Below are 23,476 nucleotides of genomic sequence, written 5' to 3'. Positions count from 1 at the left end.
AACTTGAGACACCTGTTGTGTTCAGCTGAAGATGAGTGAATTGGCTAAAGATGATATAGAGGATATATACGATATGATTTCTGTAAATACAGCTTGCTGTACCTCACAGCAGACAGGCTGCAGAAGCAACATGACATACCACAACAGGTGCCTTTGATGTCAGTGGAGAACAGGAAGCTCAGGCCACATTTGAGATGTGGTTTTAGCTTTTAGGTTATTTATTTTTTTTTTATTTACTTAGTTTGTCTAAAATGTCCCGCAGTTAGATTCCTGTCAGTAACAAGGTCTTCACTGAAGTGGGTGACAGCATGCTAAACAACTATTGTTTAAACTGAGCAGTGGTGTGTAGAAACTACTTATATTTACCAGAGAAATATGTCGTACTTTCACTTTAGTGATATTACTGTTAAGTATTGCTAAACTAGTGTCAAATGTCTTGCTATTTTTCACATTCCGAGTAATTTCACTGAATGAAGAGGGATGTTTGAAACAAAAATGGACCAAACACAGGTATACATGCATACACCTACATGTTAATGAGACTTTTTGTTTGTACACAAACAGTTATTTATATATCTGCTGAAGCTGTGTTATTTCCTGTACTTGGAAGTACTGCACCCTGTTTAACATAATAAATTACCTAAATATTAGTTTAATAAGAAGTTTGAAAACAAATTGCTTATCTTTTTACAGAAAACTTTTATACGTACTTGAGTAGCGCTTAAGACGGGTAATTTATACTTTTACTTGTAAAAATATGTTGATGTAGTGCTACTTTAACCAGAGGACAATTTTTGGGTAGTCTACGGCATAAATTACACCTTGAGGTACGAACATTTACTTCTCAGATTAATGTTTTCCAGAGAATTTGAACGCAACGCTAGCTCTTGTGCTACGTCATAAAATGGGATTTCCAGCCCTCTCATGAGATCTGATCCATTTGGCTGAGCTCCGTCTGCACCTAAATGACACGTTGTTTCTGCCAACTTCTGTTTTATCGTTATGAGAAATATTGGCCAGATTGTTTACATCAATGCTTGAAATTATATTTCTATCCGAGGAAAATTTACAAAAAATGCTGTACCCAGCGCGACATAACTGAGCAGGCATATTTTGCCGGCTCGGTTGAGGCCGACACATCACTTGACACGTTACTGTCGTCATCGACAACAGCAGGAAGTAACGGCAGTTTTGTCCGTGTAAGAAAGAAGGAGGAAGCGACACGATGATGACACCTGAAGTGTTCGAAGCCGCTGATTGCTGTCACCGGGTGAAGATCTAATATCTGAGGTGAGTTTGAAGGAGGGTGTAAATCTCAGGTGTCATCTGACTCGTCACAGCATCTAGGTATCTCATCGGTGACTCTGGCAGGACACAAACATGGTAACCCAGCTCCAGTCATACGTGTGCGCGAGTTTGGCACGCGTTCAGATCCGTCCTTTCATCTTCAAACTGTAAAGGAAGAATTTCTTTCTTCCTGAGACCCTCAGTGAAGCTGGTGGAGATCAGATGTTGGGTTATTTAGCATCAATATTTATCGCCCTGCCTATAACTACAACGGAAATGTCTCCCGGATACAAAACCCGAAACCTCATGGATCAAAGCCCTCCTATTGAACAACACCAGATCTATGACGTTCCCTGCGTCCCTTCATATGTCCGATCCTACCTTTGGGAAGTCCATCTGACTCCTTGGAGTCATCAGCTTTAGTGATGCTGCCCTTTGTCGAGATGTGTGGCTTCAGGTTAAATTACTGAACCAACACTCAGTTGGTTCAGCCATTTGTGATTTCAAGCAATCACAAATGGCTGTTAATTGCAGCAATAGTTGTGAACAAAAGCGAATAAAGAAAGAATGTTTACAAAGCGCCACAAACCAATAGCATTGTTTCTTACTTTATAGACTATGTCCTCTATTTCAACAGCAAAAATGTTTCATAGGATCAAATTTTCTCAGTTTTAAACAGAAAGGCAACAACTATTTGTTGAGTGATACCAAAATAATGTGTTACAGATCTAATAATGCATTTTCTTAATGTTATTTATGATATAATGATATTTCCTGGTTAATTAGTGAGGTGAAATATGCTTTGTCAGTCGGCTGCCTGGCAGACAGTGTTGCTGTGATAAAAGAGATGGTCGTGCTCATTTAAATTTCAGTTTTTTTGTTCTTGTTTGCATGTTTGGGAAAGTGAGGCTAAACATAATAAATAATAATAATAATAATAATAATAATAATCATTAGGTTATCTTGTGAGCAAAGGAACATTAGAGGTTCCTCCTTTAAGCCACCTGACGTATGGTACGACTGAGCAATAACAACATACCCACACCTGCTTTTCTGTGTCATCTTAGGTTAAGTAAATAAATAATAAAAATCTAATTAACGTTTACATTTCCTGTCTGAAAACAATAGCAACAACAAATGAAAATGTCGGTACTTGATATTTATGTACTGACATAAATGTGCTCTTAAAAAAGAAACAAAATCAAACTCATTGGTGTTCCCGATCAACATCAAGATTTTTTTTTTCTTTTTTTGTAGAGGGCAATATCTGAATTAATGTGTTCTTGGCTGTAAAATCACCTATTGGATTTCAGAATTGTGCCTTTTACGTTTGTGATTCCTAAAGTTAGTTGCAGGAAGTGATATGCTGACTGAATGTAAAAAAGTTTTAATGGCAAAGTAGCTCCATGATGAAAGGAGATTTGGATCTTTGTGACCGTCATGGGTCATGCATCGGATTGTGGTATTTCAAGCTGATGATGCTAAAGGTGGGAGTGGAAACTTTTAAGTCTCAACTTGTGCGCATGACAATTTCAAATATGAATTCAGCAATTTAATTACAGATTTTGAAAAATACATGCAGAAGTTTTGTTATATTTTTTTGGGTTTTTTTCCCTATATTTTGTAGAGATGGACATGTGTCTCTGCGAGTCTGCTCGGACTGAGAAGATCAAGCCTCTGCAGAACATATCAGATCAGCACAAGTTTTGTTGCATTTTCATGTTCTTGTTTTTCTCCTAACTTGGTTCTGATTGGTCAGTTTTTGCCAACAATGAAACCAAAACATTTTATTAATGTCTATATAGCATATACAAGTAAACGGACTGGTATGTGCATGTTGGGCTCATCTTCAGAGGCTCACGCATAGCCATATGTGGATGCAACAATGTTGGAAATTTGGGTTTCACTGTGTTTAGTACAAACTACTGCACTTGGAGGTATTTAGCTAATAATTTATAAAAGCATTTATTATTTCTCGGGGGTTCTTTTTCTTATCAGCCTCACTGATTGTGTGTCCTTTGATTATGAGCAGGAATATCTTTTGTGACCCAAAGCCTAGAAGGAGTGCATCAGTAATAAGCAGAGGGTATTAGAGGCCAAGAACATTAGCTGTGTTGCTCCAACCAGAGTGATCTGTGGCCTCAGTCAGAGTAATGATTACATCACAGCAACTGCCATGTTATGTAAAATCCATTCAAAGGTTAGCTTTTTGTTTTCTCCTGACCGAAGTACCGCCTTTCACCTCTCACCTGGTTGTGCTCTTGTTCAGCCTGTGCCTCCCTAACTCCTGAGATTTATGGATTACTCTGATCAACGATAGCTGAATGAGCCAGGTTGTTCCAGTGTTGGAGTTGCCCCTCTGGACTGGGTCATAATCTTCCAAGTGCAGGCAGAGTTCACAAGCACTGTGCTGAAATGGCTGCAGGTCACGGTTGCATAGCAGATCGTCAGTGAGCAGAGAGGGAGTTTGGAGCTCAGATTTGACTGCAAGGGCCTCCCTTAGCAAATTTAATGACTCAAGTTAAGAACTCTGGGGGACGGAGGCGAAAAGGTAAGCTGTGTTTTTCCAGCTTTCAGTGGAGGTGGGCAGATTTGTTGGGGTGGCCCCTGATGTTGAAAATATAACGGGCTGCTTTTTGGCTGAGGTCCCTTCAATGAAAGGGTCTTTCAGATCGGGGGTCTCGTCTTGGTAAAAATGCCACATGCCCTCATGCCGAGTTAGTACTGAAGTAAATTGAGCTTTAATGTTACAGGCTCTCTAAAATGTGAAAGCACACACATTTTTGAGTTTCCTTGTCATCGTTGACTGAGATGAAAGGTTACAGTAGTTTATGGGCTGTTTCATGAGCTTTCTGTAGTGTGTCATGCCTTGTAAATTGAAAAAAAAAAAAAATCAAATTAAGGCTTCGACCTTTATTCAGTTTCATTACATCTTTATGCAAGTGAGAAAAGAAGAGCTTATCAAATGACTTTTAAATCATGGAGTCTATGCATGTAAATGCATGTATGGATTTATGATGTCTTTTTTCCCTGAGGTACAAATACAATGTGAAAAGGCCTATTTCTCTCAGCCATTTTTCAAAATGGAAAAGACAAGAGGACTGGTGTTAATCTTAGTCACAAGAAATTGCTATAAGAAAACAGCAGCTGAACTCACTGGATCCACACACACATAGAGCAAGAAATAAGACAAATTAAAAGAACTACTGATGGTGGAGAAAAGTAAGTTCAATTTTAAATAAGACAGAGATTTGGATGCCATTTCGTTGTAGTCTCGAAACACATGCAATGTGTTTTGTATTGTGGATGTGTGAGGCATCTATGACTCCAAAGATAAAATGCATTTAACTTCATGTCATTCCACCTGTTCTGTGATCATTAGATGCTCTTTTTTATTTTTCTTTGCGAAAATAGGATTGAGCAACAAACTTGATACCTAGAAACAGATTTCATATGCAGAATACTGCAGAGCTGCCGAGCAACAAGTTGGTGATAATTTGATTCTCCATTTGAATGTAAAAAATTTATTATTTGATGATGTAGAATCTTTCTATATATTTTCTATATTCTAAAATGTCTTTGTTTTGCGTTACAAATCCAATATAACAGCTGAAGATATTCCCTGGAGAACCAGTTTTTTTAAATTCTCAGTCTCTCTTAATCTTTCCTTTAAATAACATTCCATAATCTTACTTGGAATTGAATATGTATAATTGACAGAATCAGTAAGGTCTAAGTGCTCTACACCAAGAGCTGCAAGTCCTGATATACCGGTTAGAGCCTATTAGCTCCTCCTGACGTCCACGCAGACAAAGCACATTGGTGGCTGCTCTGATGTTTACCCCGCCCACAGCTGGTCTTCTTCCTGCTCCTGATTATCCTTTAACAACCACACTTGTCAGCGCGTATAATAGAGAAAAAGTTAACTGAATACAGTCTGAACTAAAGACTCTGAAAGAAGGCGGTGAGTAAGTAACTCATATTTGTGTTTTGAAAGGATGTCTGAATGAAACGTATTTGTTAGTAACTTAATGGCAACATAATCAGTTTACTTTCCTTACTGTGGAGCAGTAAATGTAGCACTTTAGAATGTAGTGATCCACTTTACGTGAAGCACATTTTATTTGTTTCTCTGTTGTTATTAGTTCTAAATATGTTTTTAGGACCCAGAGTAACATCTTGTCCTGTCACCTGTTGCTTGAAAATTAGAAGTTGGGCCCGGTTTCTTCCTGCCGTTGGTATTTGAATTGGTTTATTTTTAGGGATGGTAAGCGAACAAAGCAAAATCATAAAACTTGTGGAACCAGTAGAACCTATTCACTACTTGTAGAGCCACCTTACATGTCCATCTTAGTAAATTAGAATATCCTTTAAAAAATAAAGTCATTTAAATAACTCATTTCAAAATGTAAAACTGGCATTTATGATATGTTATGCAATCTATGAAAAAGTGTTCATTTCTCCTCACTTTGAAGAATATGGCATCAGCTAATGTATAGGATCTGCGCAATCAGAAGAGGATTTCCAAAATGCAAATGTCGGACTGCTTTTAAATCAATTTATTTTCAATCAAAATGTGGTTGAGGTTCCTTTTGTGAGAATTACAATATTATTGCAGCATGTAATCACTTCTGAAGAAACTGAACTTTTGAGTTGCATTAGCTAATTATATCTCAGTGTAATAAATCTGAGTTTTATTTTGTTGACCTGTGCATGCAAACCTTTTGATCATGTCTTTTTAATGCCAATTTCTGAATTGTGATTTGTCTTTTTGCATAGGTCGTTCTCGGCCTCCGTCCTCCATGTCTGCTCCTCCTGGCTACACTCGACTGGAGCAGAATGAGCCTATGAACCCTTTGCATATCTCTGTAGGAGGCCTCCCCATGCTGGCTTCCATGGCCAGTCCCACCGACCCTCGGTTCCGGCTCAAGTGGAAGCCCATTGTGGCCGTGGCCACGTTCCTGGTCTTGGTTCTGTTTCTCCTCATGCACTTTGGTTCGGGCCACTCATATGGCTCGCAGGGCTGGAGACCCTGCCACGGCAGCGCAGTCAGGGACTCTGATTCACAGTACAACGACACCTATCCTCTAACTGCACCTGAACGCACACCGCAGGGGATGCGCTACCGCATTGCGGTTATCGCGGACCTGGACACGAACTCTGCCAGTGAGAAGAAACTGACGTGGTTCAGCTACATGCGGAGGGGGTACCTGCTGGTGTCGCAGAGTGGAGACAAGGTGGCGGTCGAATGGGACGCTGACAAAGTGGTCCTGGAGAGTCACCTGTCAGAGAAGGGCCGGGGCATGGAGCTTTCTGATTTGGTGGTGTTCAATGGAAAACTCTACTCCGTCGACGATAGAACGGGTATCGTCTACCATATAGACAGAGACAAAGCTGTGCCCTGGGTTATCCTGCCTGATGGAGATGGGAATGTTGCCAAAGGTATAAGAATGGACTATTTAACATGCAAGTGCTTTGACAAGGTTTTAAACATAATCTAATTTTTTAGTTGGTACTTCCATGAACTAATGTTGCATCCTGACTTGGTAACGTGGTCAAAATGAGTAGTTTCCCAGAATTGCTTAAGTTCTCTCAAAATTTTTGTTCGGAAGAGACATCCATAGTATAAAGTCTCTTTTGGCAGAAAGAGACTATTCTTTACATAGAACCACATTCACATTTGTACACTGTAGACAACTTGAGGCCTAGAATTAAACCTGCAACCTGCTGATTGCAAAACATCTACTCTACTCACTGAGTCACAATTGCAGAGATATACATGTCTGAATTTATTGTTCCTTATTAATAATTTACAAAGAGTCAAAAGGATTCATTCTGGATCGCATTCAAACATACACACTCGCCCTCAAAGTATTTGATTAAATGTTGTGCCTCAGCCATGTGGTTTTTGTAGCCATCAGCAAGGATATTTGAAGAATCTTTGCTTTAATGTACATTTGATGGATTCCTGACACAGTCATGGTTTTTATGACCAGAGTCCACAAATTCTGAACACATTGGGGGAACGTTTGATTTAGTCAAAGTTAAATTTGTCCATCATCTAACAAGTTTTGATATCAGTTTAAGATCATGTTGCACCAACCAATTTTGTCTGAGTTTATACCATCTGACCTAAGCTGTCACCCTAAGATGAAAAAAACTGTATTCAGAAAAAAAAACAGGAACCTTCAAGTTTCAAGCTTGCAATAAACTGCACCAGGCTCTATGATGAAACCAGTTTAGTAATGTCATGAACTAAAGCTAGGGAGAATTTAGAAAGGCCAATTAGCCTTGACAGTCATGTTTTTGGACTGTGGGAGGAAGCCAGAGTACCTGGAGAGCACCCACGCACGCACAGGGAGAACATGCAAACTCTCCCTGTGCATGCAGAAAGAAACAGTGCTGAACAATTCAATTAAATGTCAAATTAAATATACTTGTGCTTTTGCTTGGCAGGGTTTAAAGCTGAGTGGCTGGCAGTAAAGGATGAACACCTGTACATTGGAGGCCTGGGGAAAGAGTGGACAACCACTGAAGGCGAGTTTGTCAACAACAACCCAGAGTGGGTGAAAGTGGTGGGCTTCCGGGGTGATGTGCAGCACGAAAACTGGGTTCCCAGGTACAAATCTATGAAAGAAGCTGTGGGGATTGAGCCGCCAGGTGAGGAAACTGTTCTTTTTTTTTTTTAATCCAATTGACTTCTGGCACTCTTCTTTACTTCATTCACACTTCATTCGTTTCTACAGGATATATTATTCACGAGTCGGCCGCTTGGAGTGACACCTTACAGCGATGGTTTTTCCTCCCACGTCGCGCCAGCAAAGAGCGCTACGAGGAGACAGCGGACGAGCGCCGCGGGACCAACCTCGCCCTGAGCTGCTCGCCTGATTTCAAAGACTTCAAAGTGAGCCTTGTGGGGCCACGTATCCCCACGCACGGTTTCTCTTCGTTCAAGTTCATCCCCAACACAGATGACCAAATCCTTCTGGCGCTCAAGTCAGAGGAAGACGCGGGAAAGATCGCGACCTACATCATGGCCTTCACTCTTGACGGACGCATTCTCTTACCCGAGACTAAGATTGGTGATGTGAAATATGAAGGTATAGAGTTTATATAGAAGGCTTAAAGATGGAGACTTAGTCTTGAGGCCACTGCACTGTGGTTGAAGATTGTTTACAATCCAGACACTGTTGGACTTGCCACACTTGCTGCTTCCTGGAAAACCATCACTAAAGCCCTTATAGGGTTGTCTTCATTGCAGACAACAGACCTTAAGACTTAGTCTGCAAAAAAAAAATGTTTGTCTTGTGAGTTTGGTAATTATGTAAGACCATTTGAGCATCGTCAGCTTGTTTTCTGGAAGAAAAAAAAATGTGGCTTTTGACAGTACTGTAGCCTTTCTCAGAATGAATGTATACATAAAATTGATTAATGAAGCTGTGAGGTTTATGTTGTTGTTTTTTTTTTTTTTTTCAGTAAATAATGCAAATTCATGCTCACACTGTACACTCTGAACATTGTTTTTCTCTTCTTTGCTCCAATGTAAACACTCTGGACATTTTTTTCTTTTGTCTCAACACAATCCGAGGAATGTTTTTATAAAACTGGAATTCGCTGTACTGGATAGTTTTGTTTTATTTTGATGGGGGTGGGAGGCTCACAGTAAAATATTGATTCTTCTTCTAAAAGTCTTCTCTTTTTTACTTCCAAGTGTGCATGTGACAGCCAGACATTTCTAGCAAGACTTGGTCAATAATGAATTGTGTCCTCAAACAACTTCCAGATTCATTAACAGTTGTGCAACAGTTTGCTGGTTCTGTTTTGCTGTAAAATGAAACTTAGGGGAGAAAGTGGGAGTAGTCGTCTGCAGCGCCAGTATATATTCAACGTTCCCCCTTTCCCCTTTTTCAAGAGAGTTCAGTGGAGGTTCAGCGGTGGGAAAGGTAGGTGTCTGTATTCAAAAAAATGACTTGATGTACAGACATTTAGCATTATATATTGACATAGTGTGAAAGAAATTGTTTACTTGACTTAAATCCCAGTCGATAATGTGTTTATCATATTTCTATTTTTTACTCTAGAATATGGACGTGTTCCCACAAAATCTACTTGTTGCTTTCATCATTTCTCTCCTGTTTGTTTCTGGAAGAGCATACAGACTTGACTTTCTAAGTAAGTCGCTGAAATGGTTTGTCATTCATGTTAAGAAAACATTTTTGCCAGTCAGGAGAAAGGAAAAATGCTTTTGTGGGGAAATATACAATAAGTTATTGTCATGCATGTGCTGTAGGATGATAAAGCTCTGGCTATTCATGAGCTCAGGGTAAACTTAGACTCTGAATACTAGTTTAACTCCGCTATGTGTCCTTGAACTTTTTGCTTTTAGAGAGAAACTCTCAGCCAAATGAAGGCAATGTGAGACTGTCTGGTTCTGAAAGCCCTTCAGAGGGCCGTGTGGAGATCTACCATGATGGGAAATGGGGAACAGTGTGTGATGACAACTGGGACATGGCTGAAGCCCAGGTGGTTTGTCGTCAACTCAACTTCCTCGGAGCAAAATCAGTTGTGGTTGGGAAGGACTACGGAAAAGGTGTCCTGTACTTTTGATTTTTCCTCCACAAGATGGCAGTAAAATGATTTCCATTAGTAGAGAGCTGTAATTTCAGTTCAATTCACTTTGTGTAGGTGAAGCAAACAGTGTTTGGTTTTATTAAAATATTTATTCTAAAACTTTTTTTTTTTTTTTTCATTTTTAAAAATCATTTTAGCATCTGGACCCATTTGGCTTGATGACATTGCCTGTACAGGGAAAGAGAAACAACTCGCGTCTTGCCGGTTCAGTGGCTGGGGAATAACTGACTGTACCCATAAAGAGGATGTTGGAGTTATCTGTGAATCAAGAAGTAAGTTAGAAAATTTATTCTAAATATATGTGGAAAACTATGATTTGCGTTATCTAACTGCTGTTATTCATTCTTTTAAAGACAAGGTTGAATTTTATTCTATTTTCAATATTCTAGTGGTCACCATGTTTCCATTATGCTTATCATATTTTCTTTTTTGTGTTTCACAGATTGCAATGTGCTTTGTGAGGCTCAGTGTTATGTTCAGTAGAGGTCCTGTCATTCTGTATGGGCCTGGTCTAGTTTTAAAGGCAATACCAGAGTCTTTAAGGCTAAAGAAGAGTTAAATAGCTGTATTTTCCTGCACTTCAAATGCTCTTTGTGATATCTGTTTGCTTCCAGATGATGTGACATTAAATGACTCTCGACATTCACTGGACCACAGCATCGGCCTCTCTGGTGATCTCGGTCAAATCTTTGACAGTGGTACCGCTTGTGATTTCCTGATCACTTTCCAGACAACCAATGGAAACAAAAAGGACGATGGGACCGAAGAGATGATTGAGACAACAATTTGCGCACACAAAGTGATCCTCATGTTATACCCGTACTTCAGTGCTTCAGCAGGGGCAAATAACATCACAGTGACTGCCCGCAAACCCTGCCAGTCATATTTCACCTCCTTCATCAGGTAGACTGAAGTTAATGGGGTTTTTTTTCTTCTTAAATTAATTAATTCTTTGTTTTGAATATTTATTTCTGAATCTTTTTTATTCGCAGGTATCTTTACACCCGTAAGATTGATATCACCTACTCCTCTGCAATGTGCCTCCACCAGCTAGCTTCCGACTTTGGAATTAACCAACTGATGGAGGACATAGGTCGACTGTTTTCCAATATCCTCCCAGCTGATGCTTCCTTTGACTCCCAAGTTTCACTTTACAAATATGCAGTTGAGACAAAGGACATGGTCCTCGAGGAAAACTGTGTCCAGTACATGGCCTGGAATTTCCAAAACCTGACCAGTTCTCCAGTTTGGGCTGAGCTTCCTGTGGAGCTCCTTCGTAGTCTTCTCACTCGCTCAGACTTGGTGGTTGCCGATGAGTATTTTTTACTTCAGACACTGGAAGGCTGGATCGCAAACCATGGCAGCTCCCTGAGTTCAGAAAACCAGACCGACTTGCTCCGTCTCATTCGCTTCCCCATGATTCCTGCTGAGAAGCTGTTTGACCTGGAGACCAAGTCTCTTCTCTTCAGTTCTCACAGGGATCTATATCGTGACAGTGTCTTGAAAGCATGTCAGTTCAATATCCTACTGTACAGTAATCAGACCCAATTCAAATTAGTCAAAGAGAATGATGATTACAAGCCCAGAATCTACATAAGTGAGACCTGGAGTGTTGCAATTGACCCTTCGGCAAAATCTTCGTCGTCTCAAAGTCGAAACCAGTATGGGTATTATGACCGCTATGGTCATTATGGTGGTTATTACCCAAATCCTACTGCATCTCCTAACAAGCAGCTGAGCACACCTCTCCACAGCAGCCTTCTGTTTAAGAACACCATGATCACCTGGGAGGCAAATGTTTTGAAAACCCAGAATGAGTGTTCATGGCGAGGCTTGCGTTGTGAATCATTTCCTGCAGCCCGACTGGCTCCCCAGAACCAGTATCAGTCTAAGAGCGGTGTTCTTTTTCGAAACCGCCTCCTGTTGACGTGCCAGAGCAAATACGTCTGTCAGATCCAAGGGTTCAAAGGTGACCTGGCTTATGTGAATACAAATGATACCCAGGTCTTTGCCTATCCCTGTCCTGATGATAAGTATACTTATACATTTGTAGTGAGACCAGAGTATGTGTGATCCAATGAAAAGGGAGTTTCATAAAATGATGGCCACGAACGAATTAATTGCCTTGTATCAATAATCATCAGCTGATTCAAAGCCAATTCAAATTAAATGATTTTTTTCTCAGTGATTCCAATTATCAGTAACTTTTATAATAAATTTTGATATATCTGTTGTATTAATCAATTCTATCTTTTTTTATTATGGAGAAAAAATAAAGCAACAATAAAACCTTTCTGAGTCAGAATTTTTTTTAATATTCTAGGAAATACAAAAAGGAATTAAAAGCCTGGTTCATAGCTGCAGTGCAGTTTATGGTTTTTGTTTATTGTGGCCCTATTGGTTTGCAACAATAAATTCTGGGTTTGAATCCCAACCTAGGCTTTTTCCTGCATACATTTTGTATGTCATCTCCATACATGTCTGGATTCTCTCTGGGTACTTTCGCTTCCTCCTGAAGTCCAAAAGCACACCTGTTGGGTAAAATTTTTGTTGTCCGGATTCTCCTGGTATACCACATTTTCTCAATTTGTAATCATGTGACAAATGAAGCAGCAACACTTAGATTACAATCTGTTATTAATGGTTTTCCAGAAATAACAGATATGATGATTGGTTAGAGGAGAAGAACAGAACATTTAAAAGTAAGTAGAAAATATATATTTTTACCTGTGTTTTGTATCCAGTTTTACAAAAACTTGCAAAAGTTCAAGTGGCCGTTAAAACAATCTGAAAGTGAAAAACAGTGGCTGTTATTCTTTGAGCCTCATCAGTAATTAGTAAGTGCATGTCACTATATGACATTTCCAGTAAGACTGTGTTTGAACATAGTGTTTCCTCATAAACTGGAACATGGGATATTCCCACTGGGTTGCGTTTTCCCAGCCAATTATTGTCTTCTTACATTTTCTTTTCTCATAGTCTTCAATTCACAACATTTAGGTTTGCATGCCAGGACAAGTAAGCAACAAGGCAGTACACAGTGGTGGTTTTAGATAAATTGCCTGTAGATATAGCAAACTGGTTGATCACATGCAAAAATGGATGTTGTCTCTGGGTGTTTAAAAATGATGCCACAATTATAGAACTGAGGGGATTTTGTCCTGCAATCGGTGGGTTTTAAGTTCCTCTGCCCGCCTCTGTCATTGTGTCCTTGGGCAAGACCAGGCCTGTTGGTGGGTTTACTCAGTCAACACAGGACCAGGATTTGAGTGATTTACCCTCCATGAATTATACACCAGGGTGATATGTTATATGTGAGAAACTGCTTCCCCTCCTTAGAGATCAATTTTTCTTTAGGTTTTTTGGTAATCTTGAATCTTTCACATCAGGGCAGAGTATGTTTCTCAAATGGCATCCTCGCATCTTTTGACACATCCACAAACGGTAGTGAAACCTCTTGATTGATCCGCTTTTCTGAGTAAAATTAACGAAATATAATGAGAGTTGACAGGTGATTCAACAGGTTATATTTAAAAAACCATAGTTCACATAAGAAAACCCTTCCACTGTTATATTGACAACATGACTAATGACTAATATTGACAACACAATGAAACAAGGATTTCATTGTGTTGGGACTGACATGTTCACTGACATAGATATTTTCTTTTCAGACATGAACATATGACTACAAAAAAAATTTTTTGTAAGTAATTAATGGTGCGTTACTGTTTTTATGAATTGTTCTAAAACACACATAATGTTTAGCTAATGCTGAGAATGACTAGATTAATGCACCACAGCAAATGAGAAAAGCTTTACATTTTCATTGTTCCATTTTTAGTTGTATCATATTGAAATATTGAGATGTGACAATTAAACAATTAATTTTTATGAATTATTTCTCTAAATTTGTTTAAGCTTTAAGAAATTTCTTGTATCTTGTATCTTGTATCCCTAGGTTGAAGTGGCTGTTAAGCCAATGTGAAAGTGAAAATAGTATTGTTCTTTGAGCCTTATGAGTAATTATTAAGCACATGTCACTACACAACATTTCCAGTATGACATTTTCAGCAAGAACATCATTAAACAAGTGTTGACAGCTCTAAACTTAAACACAAAGATTTTCACTTTAATAAATTCACTACAACAACACATTTCTGGGAAAGGAGGGGGAGTGACAGAACATATATATTTGACATCCCTTGCTTTTATCTACACTTTCACAAGGGAGAAGGGGAGAAAGAGAGGCAGCTCCACAGGATCAAAATCAGATGGCTGAAAGTGGGCTGAAGGTGGGTATTGTTTTATAGGGCAGCAATTTATTATTTAGTCTGGCTATCCTTTGTCCAGTGCAGTAAGACATAGAGAAAAAGAATGTTGAATTAATTTTATTTTCACTTTAACTGAAATGCAATTGTCAGAAAATGTTTGTATTTGACTTTTAATTTGATTAATTTTTTTAAATCCTTCTCCAAACTTCAGAAAATTATAATTTTTTATTTTTAACTTATATGCATTAATAGCTAATGAGCATTCATCAAGATTTTTAACTTAAAAAAAATCCAAATCCAAAGAATGGGAACGCCTCTCACAAATGCAAATTCCTTCTCAATAATATCAGGTATTTACATAATAAGTAAACTATTCAGACATGCTTGTCCTATTTTATTTTATTTTTTTACATTTCTTTAATTAGTCTTATGTATGTGCTACAACATCTGCCAACAGAGTACCTCTCTTTTGAAACAAACACTGTACGGGTCTTACCATACTCCTCTTGATCCAATTAAAAACATCTGAGCATCGAAAACCAATCTAATACATTTTAAACCACAGTGTTTCAATAGGTTTGGGGTAAAAGAAAATAAGATTTGTTGAAAGACGTATCTAACAGATCCATTACTTAGAGATAATTTTTAAAAATTACATCTGAATGCATGTTTTTCTCTCTCTTTTCTTTTTCTTTTTACATTTCTACATTAGAGTTTGGACATGTTCACAAAACTACTTACTGCAATATTTCTTGCACTTCTGTATTTCTCTGAAGGAGAATGTGTGCGCGACAATCACAGTAAGTCTCTTAAGTTCTTTGATGCATATTGACTTATTAATTGACAGATATTTGTTTTTCAAGCCTCTATCTGATTTTGCTAAATAGAAAGCAGCCGTGAGCCAAAGGAAGGCGATGTCAGGCTGTCTGGCTCAAGCGTCCCCTCAGAGGGCCGTGTTGAGATTTACCATCATAAGCAATGGGGCTCGGTGTGTGATGACGATTGGGACCTGTCTGACGCCCAGGTGGTCTGTCGTCAACTGAACTTCCTGGGGGCCAAAGCTGCAGTGACTTGGGGACATTTAGGACAAGGTACCTTTTTTCCAGTCATCTGTTGCAAGATGGCAATGAAAGGAAAGCCATCTATGGAGAGTTGTAACTTCACAACTACATTCAAACTCATCTGTGGTCATTTTTGTAATTTCTTGATTAAAGTAGTTAATCATTGTTATTCTTTTTTTGTCATTAATATAGCACATGGACGCATTTGGCTTGATAACGTCGACTGTAGTGGCCAAGAGCAAAAGCTTGTGTCTTGTAGATCCAATAACTGGGGAGTACATGACTGCAACCATGAGGAGGATGCTGGAGTTATCTGTGACACACAAAGTATGTTAACTCTAATATGAAATAATGTCTTTCATTTCACCAAAATCTCTTTTTCCACTAGTTTAAAGAGTAAGTAAATGCAACATTTGGCCACATCCATCTTTGTGGTGCCCTGTCTGAGTGTGTACACAAACCGTGAATGAACAAAACTGATGCAATGCTGACCTCTGGTGGACGCCATAAGTAATGTCTAAGCAAGAGGAGCAGTAATCACCCAACATGACAAACTGCTTCCTGCCACAAAATTAGCTCTTCTTCCAGTTTGACATTTTGCCCCTATTTACATAACGTTCATATTTGATTTGTGATTTGTGGTGTCAAAATTACAATTTATTTCTGTTTTTGTCAATGAATTTATCTAACGGGTTATTAAAGAGAATTTTCGAGAATTTTGGAGAACAGAGGTAGTTCTCAAAGTCTGTGGTTCATAAAGACGTGTTAATTCCCAGTTTTATACAGAGATATGTGTTTTGCAACTTTCATTTTGTTTGGAAATATACCAGTTTGGAACAGTAAGATACAGAAGTAATAGTTTAGAAATTCCCTCAAGAATCTTTTTTAAGAACCAGCATATATCTATATCATCTTCACAGCCAGTACATCTTATTTGTACATTTAAAAACTGTTTAAATTATCACTTTATCACTCACTTCTCTAAGGAACACTTAACTCACATTCCTGTCTAAGAATTTTCTCTACAGATGTTGGTGGATTAATAATTTGTTCTGCCCTCTCTATACCAATGCTTGGAATACATTTTTTATGTAATGAATCTAACCACTGCATTACATGTTATAATTACTATTATCATTCCATGAAATATATTTAGGTTGTTTCAAACAACATAAATATGTTGGTTGTTAAAAAACATAATTAGTTTTTGGTTGTAGATTCTGGATTCCAGAAATATTGTTTTAATTATTGTCTAATATTTTAGTATTTTCTTGCTGTTCTCATTTATATGTTTCTTGTATGTGTTTTGCCTCTTTGGTTCTCAGATTATGATAGCACCCAGATGACCCAGAGTGACTCTATACACTCTCTGGACCACAGCACCATCCTCTCAGATGATCTAGGAAACATCTTTGACAGTGGTACCGCTTGTGACTTCCTGATCACATTCCAGACCTCAAATGGAACCAAACAAGAAGACAGCACCCCAGAATAGACTGCGGCTACAATCTGTGCACACAGAACTATCCTCATGTTGTACCCTTATTTTAATGCTTCAGTTGGTGAAAATAACATCACAGTGACTGTTAACACGACCTGCCAGTCATACTCCACTTCCATAATAAGGTAAGTTGAACCTAATTTATATATGTGTGTTTATTGTGGAAGCACTTAGTTCTTTTAGAAATTTTTCATAATTTGTTCCATTACAGGTACCTTTATACTCGTCAGATCAATGTGACCTATTCCTCTGCAATGTGCCTCCATCAGCTTGCTTCACAGTTTGGATTGAGAAAACTGTTAGAGGATGTAAGTCAGGTGATCTCTAAAGGTGTCCCTAATGATGCTTTGTTTTACTCCCAAGTTTCACTTTACAAGTATGCAGTTGAGACAAAGGACTTGATCCTTAGGGACAGCTGCATCCAGTACTTGGCCTGGAACTTCCAAAACCTGACCAGTTCTCCTGTTTGGGCTGAGCTTCCTGTGGAGCTCCTTCATGTCCTCCTCACCCGCTCAGATTTAGTTGTGCCAGATGAGTATTTTGTACTGCAGATTCTTGAAGGCTGGATCACAAACAATGGCGGCTCCCTGAGTTCAGAAATGCAGGCCGACTTGCTCCGTCTCATTCGCTTCCCCATGATTCCTGCTAAGAAGTTGTATGAGCTGGAGACCAACTCTTCTCTCTTCAGTTCTCACAGGGATCTATATCATGACAATATCTTCAAATCATATCAGTTCAATGTTCTACTTTACAGCAGTCTGATCGAACCAAAGTTAGACCAAGAAGATGAAGATTACAAGCCCAGAATCTACACCGGTAACACCTGGAGTATTGCAATTGATTCATCAAAATCATCATCATTAAGTCAACAACCCCGCTATGATTATGGCTCTCACCTACATTCCCTGACTCCTCAGTCCTCTTCACAAAAATTACTTCGTACATCTCTCCACAGCATTGTTGTGTGTGAGGACGACAAGGTCACCTGGGCAGCAAATATCTTCAAAACCAGTATCGAGTGTTCAAGGGAAGGTGTTCATTGCAATTCACTTCCTGCAGTAAGGCTGACTCAGCAGAATAACAATTTGAGGCGTCGCATACACTTTGAAAACCGCGTCCTGCTGACATGCCAGAATAGGTACATCTGTCACATTCAGGCCTTCCAAGGTGACATGGCTCACATTGATCAGGCTCTTGTCTACCCTTGTCCTGACGACAATTACATTTACACATTTGTGGTGAGACCAAAGTTTGTGTGATCCAATGACAAGATATGACATAAAATGATGATTATGGGGTGCGATTCTGGCTCAGGGGTTTAGCACAACCCATATAAGAAGACCTTAATCCTGGACGTGACAGTCACAGGTTCGAATCCCAGCCTGGTGACCTTTGCCGCATGTCTTTCCTCTCTCTCATAACCTACTTTCCTTCACTTTCAAATAAAGGCCACTAAAGCAAAAAAAAAAAAACCTTAAAAATGATGATTCCAAGTTGTACGATCACTTTGTGTTATTAATCTTTAACTGATTTAAATCACATAGCAAATTTGCTTGTAAATGTTCTTTTGTGTTCCTACAACCAATCATTTCTACTATTTTCTAGTGTATTTCAATGAATATCTGTATCATATCTTTCATTTGGGAAAACAATTAAAGTGATTCAAAATGTCATCAAAGTGTTGTTGCTTCTTTTTTTACATGCTTAAGAAAATTTGAAACTAAAAAGATTTGTTTGAGAACAACATAGTAGATTTTTGGCTCATAGCGCAGTAAGGAAGAGGTGTGGTGAATCAGACATTGGCTCTCAAACATGAAAGTGCCCCTTTTGCAATGACTTGTTTGGAAAATCATTTTTAGGCTTTTTCTGCAATGTGGTCATTTATCCTTTACAGTTCAAGTTAAGTGTAAAATGAGTTGATGTAGAAAAAAAAATGTAAATAACAACCTGGTGGGAGAAATGTGCCAAAAGTGTCTGCCTTCAGTCCTCTCCTGTTCACACCCACCATCACCTATAGTGAGTGGTAGAATGTTTACATGTCCTCATAATGCTATTATACAAAGGTGTCAGTGAAGAAAATTATAAAAGGCCTGTTTCTCTATAATTGAAACACAAAATCTTGTAAACCGATTTTTTTTAGAAGTGGAGGAAGTTAAAAGTAGGTCCAAATAAATGTTTATTTATGACCAAACACTTGAGCTGCCAGCCAGAAACCTGAAGCTGAACAGTTTTCTCCCAATGAATCATCAAATCCTCCAAGGCAGTTACGCTTTCAACAAACATAGGATCATTTTTTCTGGCATTCCTAAATTTCAGTTGCACACAACCGAGTCTCACATGCATGCATGGACATGTTGTTTATAAAGTAATTATACGGTGACTAAAGATTTGTTGGCGACTGCAAAAACTTCCATAGTTGATCACATGCAACAAAAAGGTGATTCTTGTTTATGCTTAAATGTGATTCATGATGGCTCCACCAGTCTGATGTAAGCCAGCAGAAGTGAGGTAGTCAGAGAGAGGAGAGAGTATTGGATGTGAGAAATGCCTGTTCAGAAACTACTTACCGTCACAAAAAGTTCAGATATTTCATTATAGGTTATAATTTGGGCATGACTAACTGTTTATCATAATTTAAATCTTTACCCACAAAATATTTCATTCAGCAAGTCATAACTGTTTATTTGTTTGATTTGCTCCAAAATTGTGAAATTCTCTTGATTGGCATTTATGAACATGACTCTTTGCATGTAATTTCATCACTTGAAATCCAAAATTTCTCAATTTTCCAAGCTGGCTCCAGCAAAACACATCCAATAAGGGCCTTATGAATCCCTAAAGGCAAGTGACAAACGTTCAACATATTTACACAAAAGACAAATATACTGATAAAAGAAACAGAAACAACCCAGTGTTTAATGCAATAATGACGTAGTATAAAGCAAGTATAAACCTCCTTTACAGGTCATGTCAGCCATGAATTTCTGGAATGACAATAACATACCAACCTATTCATGAGAACAATAACAACGAGAGTAACAAAATGTATTAATGCAGAAAACATTTGCTATTTGCATTCTGTCTTGCATTCACATGTACCAAATGCTGAACACATGCAGAATGTTTATTATAACTAAAATATGGAAATGTATTATTTTCAAAAAGTGTCAAACAAAGATGCAAAGACCTGTCTATATTATATTACATTATATTATATTATATTATATTATATTATATTATATTATATTATATTATATTATATTATATTATATTATATTATATTATATTATATTATATTATATTATATTATATTATGTAACATTAAATTTTTCTTTTCAGCTTATGCAAAGATAAAAAATGAGCGCAACAAGAAGTTTGTTTTGATTAAACTTCAAACAGTCAGAAATAAAATTTTCTTTGTATTTGCTATTTGTAAACTTCTGATTTCAACAATAAGTCATCCCAGTGCATATATTCATTACAGAGAAAATGCTACAAATTAGCTCCCACTATAAGCACCATTATACAGGCATGGGACACTTGTTTTACTCATTTTGCCTATGTTAAGTTTTATCCGTCCCTATCAGGAAAAACTTAACATGTAAGTACACAAGGGGTTATTAAAAGTGGCAGACATATCTTACAGAGATGAAGGGATCTAATACACTTTGTCACACCCAGACCCATGTTGCAAATGTTTTCAGAAACGCCAAAGCATATGCAAAGTTAAGGAACAGATATCAACTTTAATTAGGTGGTCATGATGGTTTAACTGGAAAAAAATTGTTCTTCTGAAATTTACAGCATCATTTTTAGGATATGTAATGTCTTTTCTCTTTTCCCATCAAATGCTCTTTCAAACTCATTTATAAACTCTACAAAGCAGATTAAATTACAAGTCAAGAGGCTGCCCTCAACATGGCTACGAATCGGGGACTGGTGTTATTGTGTTCTGCAGAGGAAATGACTAAGTAATCCCTTACGAACGTTTACAGATGTTCATGAGGTAAAAGTGAAAGTCCCTGTGAGCGTGAATGTTAATTGCCCAACAACAGATCTATTGTAACACCATGAAGAATTGCAGGAAAACATTGTGAAACCTTTCAGCATACTCACAGTGACTAATATGGTTTGACCCTAAGTTGTAGGCAGGTCAAACCAGTTGACCCTTGAGTGTGTGATGTGGTTATGTTATTTATTGTTTGAGGATCTGTAAAGCAGATGTTTTCCCACCTCCATTATGTCCCTCAAGCAGTTCGTAAGACTGATTCACTGTCCTGTATTGTCACTGTTCATATGGCTGCACTGATGAGTGGAAAAATCTTCGGAAATCCCCTGTGTTTATGGATGAATAATTGGTTGAAAAGCTGCAAAATGGTCAGGTCATGCACAAAGTGTGCAAGCACCCGGGAACAGGAGGCGTGAGTTAGGATGTGGGCCTCTACCACAGCACCCACCAGTTCCCCACAATGAGACCCTCTTTTTATGCCTTATTGAGCTCTTCCTTTAGAGACTATTCCTGGCTAAGAAAGTCTGTAATTTAAGGCATAAGGGCCAGTTCACCGGGCCAGCTTCAGGCCCTTTTTTAGCATTTCAAGAAGGGGTACTGCTTAGATTGCACTTCTTGGACAAATCCACCTCATTTCAGCAAAATTAAATCCAAATGTTGATATAATAATGCAGATACTGAATCATGAGAAACGCTGTGTCTAAAATTAAATCTGCAATGCGGAAAGACACACAGAAGGGTTAGGTCGCGAGGTCATTTCAAATATGCCCAGAAGCTTGTTAGGTCGTTTCAGCATCTTTGAGAAAAGGAAACTGAATGTTTGGAGAAGGGGAAGGCGGGTTATTGCCCAGAAGGCGGCATCTGGTGCCCCTCCACTATCTCCAGTAAACCTCCAGACTGAGACGGAAGCAAATTCCCAACTATGTGGGATGTGTCACTTCCTTTCGTATTTCTTGGTCCCTGTATCACACCCTGACGTATGTGTTATTGTCCCTTATACGCCTTTTGTTTCTGGTAACTTCTATTCTGTTTTCGAGTCACACAACTTACTGGGAATTTTCCTAATATAACTGGCACCACTTTTACGGGTAAGTGAAATGGATGTTCACAAGAGGGACGACACACCGATTGTGTCATCCTTTTGCTAGTTTTCAATCAGGCATCCAGCGAGAGACCTGTGGAAAAGAACCGAGGAAAACTGCTAAACTATGACAAACAGTGGAAATATTTGCCAGTGGCGAGACCACTGACAGTCAGCGGCCAAATATGATGTCAGCGAGCAAAGCAGCCACAGTCCTTATTCCATCTTTTCCCTTCTCCTATTTTTATTGTCAATCATCACCACTATTAATCACAGCAATTCCTCGTCTTCCAGAGGCACTGTCAAAGAGGTGAAGTTTCCAATAAACGAACAGTCTATTTCTGTCCATGCGTCCATGAATACAAATAATGTAAGAATATGAGAATATGCTTCTTCTACTGAGAAATGGAGCCCTTTGGGTTGCTTACACTGAGGGACTTACCAGATTGAATCTATTAAGCATGAGGGGATGATGTTACTGTTCACCACCATGCCAAGTCTCCTACAGAACTCTGGTTTTTCAGGAGGTCCTGATAGTGAGTCTGTATGCATAAACACTCTCACTGAAACAAATCATTGATAACTGCTGCGTGGGACAAGGGTTACTCAGCATGCTATATTGCTGGGAAGGGAACTATTCAGGATTACAGTAAAACATTCTCAAAGATACTGCTTCATATCGTAATGTGGAACATAAAATCAAAGAAAATTTCATTCTCTATAGACGCTGGTAAAGAATTCAAAACTAGACATTGTTTTACTCAATAAAGTAACAGTACCAAAAAAAAGGTATATTCTCACTGTGGAAAGCATTGGGAAATCTTAATCCCTAATAACTAGTCTTACCCATTTTTGGCTGGAATAGGTTTAGTGGCATTACTTCTTGCCATCTACCACTCTCTGACACAGTTCTAAGGAAAGTTTTCTTCATGCCTCACTTTCAACAGTGAGATGTTTGAGGGGTTTCTTGTGTGCACAGCCTGTTTCAAGTCCCCCTCAGCGAGATTAAGATCTGAGGTTTTACTCCGCCTACGACTCTCCTACTCTCGTATTGCTCACCGGATTTATGTGCCCATGTTTTATTTTAACCATTTTAAAAGGGAATTAGTTTTGCGGGTGTCCTAATTACTACCTCACCAAAAGCTGGATATTATTATTTTTATTGCATTTAAACATCCTTTTTATAGTTGATTATTGTGTATCATCTTTATTTGTAATTCATAAAAATTATTCTGATATTTCAGAATGGTTTTTGTGAGAGTTTCTGAGTCCACATTATGAAATTGTTTCTGCTCCTCACAAGCTTCATCCCTCCTAGTTGTTTGCTAGTCAACTGCATGAAGAATGACAATAACATTTCAAAATTATTTAAATTTACTTTTCAGGAGCATTAGAGGAGCTTTAGGGTGTCCAGATACGCAGAACTGGTGAATTTTCCCAAAACTGCCTGGCTGAACTTTGCTCTCATTTCCCTAACGATCGCTTATGATACAATTCTTTGAAAAGAATTTGCCACATCTAGTGCAACTATGTAAATCTGCAGATGTAGCTGTAGTCCAGTGTCTTTCTAGCATCGGTGTGTGAATGTGTGTATGAATGTTTTATGAGCCATTTTGGAGTCCTTCTGATTAG

General features: G+C 38.4%; 2 protein-coding genes and 1 pseudogene across 4 annotated transcripts; all 3 read left to right on the top strand.

Annotated features, from left to right (window-relative positions):
* The first annotated feature begins 1,171 nt into the window (after positions 1–1,171).
* On the top strand, positions 1,172–8,975 carry cant1a (calcium activated nucleotidase 1a). 3 transcript variants are annotated; one of them, XM_055036037.1, is made up of 4 exons: positions 1,172–1,290; positions 6,067–6,729; positions 7,744–7,947; positions 8,034–8,975. In XM_055036037.1, exons 2-4 carry the CDS (start codon positions 6,090–6,092, stop codon positions 8,402–8,404), a joined length of 1,215 nt encoding a protein of 404 aa, XP_054892012.1. In that variant the 5' UTR covers positions 1,172–1,290; positions 6,067–6,089; the 3' UTR covers positions 8,405–8,975. The 3 variants fall into 3 exon arrangements, with proteins under 3 accessions (XP_054892012.1, XP_054892011.1, XP_054892013.1); XM_055036036.1 differs by lacking the exon at positions 1,172–1,290 and adding an exon at positions 3,618–3,838; XM_055036038.1 differs by lacking the exon at positions 1,172–1,290 and adding an exon at positions 5,129–5,251.
* Positions 8,976–9,054: 79 nt separating this feature from the next.
* Positions 9,055–12,211, top strand: lgals3bp.1 (galectin 3 binding protein, tandem duplicate 1). Its single transcript, XM_055036035.1, has 6 exons — positions 9,055–9,230; positions 9,369–9,459; positions 9,674–9,877; positions 10,056–10,190; positions 10,533–10,821; positions 10,911–12,211. The coding sequence occupies exons 2-6, from the start codon at positions 9,372–9,374 to the stop codon at positions 11,989–11,991; spliced, it is 1,797 nt and encodes a 598-aa protein (XP_054892010.1). The 5' UTR covers positions 9,055–9,230; positions 9,369–9,371; the 3' UTR covers positions 11,992–12,211.
* A 1,955-nt stretch (positions 12,212–14,166) lies between these two features.
* LOC129363866 (galectin-3-binding protein A-like) lies at positions 14,167–18,393 on the top strand (annotated as a pseudogene).
* Positions 18,394–23,476: the final 5,083 nt, after the last annotated feature.

This window comes from Poeciliopsis prolifica, unplaced genomic scaffold (assembly GCF_027474105.1).
Source record: "Poeciliopsis prolifica strain line A6 unplaced genomic scaffold, Auburn_PproV2 SCAFFOLD010, whole genome shotgun sequence".
Taxonomy (NCBI): domain Eukaryota; kingdom Metazoa; phylum Chordata; class Actinopteri; order Cyprinodontiformes; family Poeciliidae; genus Poeciliopsis; species Poeciliopsis prolifica.
This window is presented reverse-complemented; position numbering and strand designations above follow the sequence as displayed.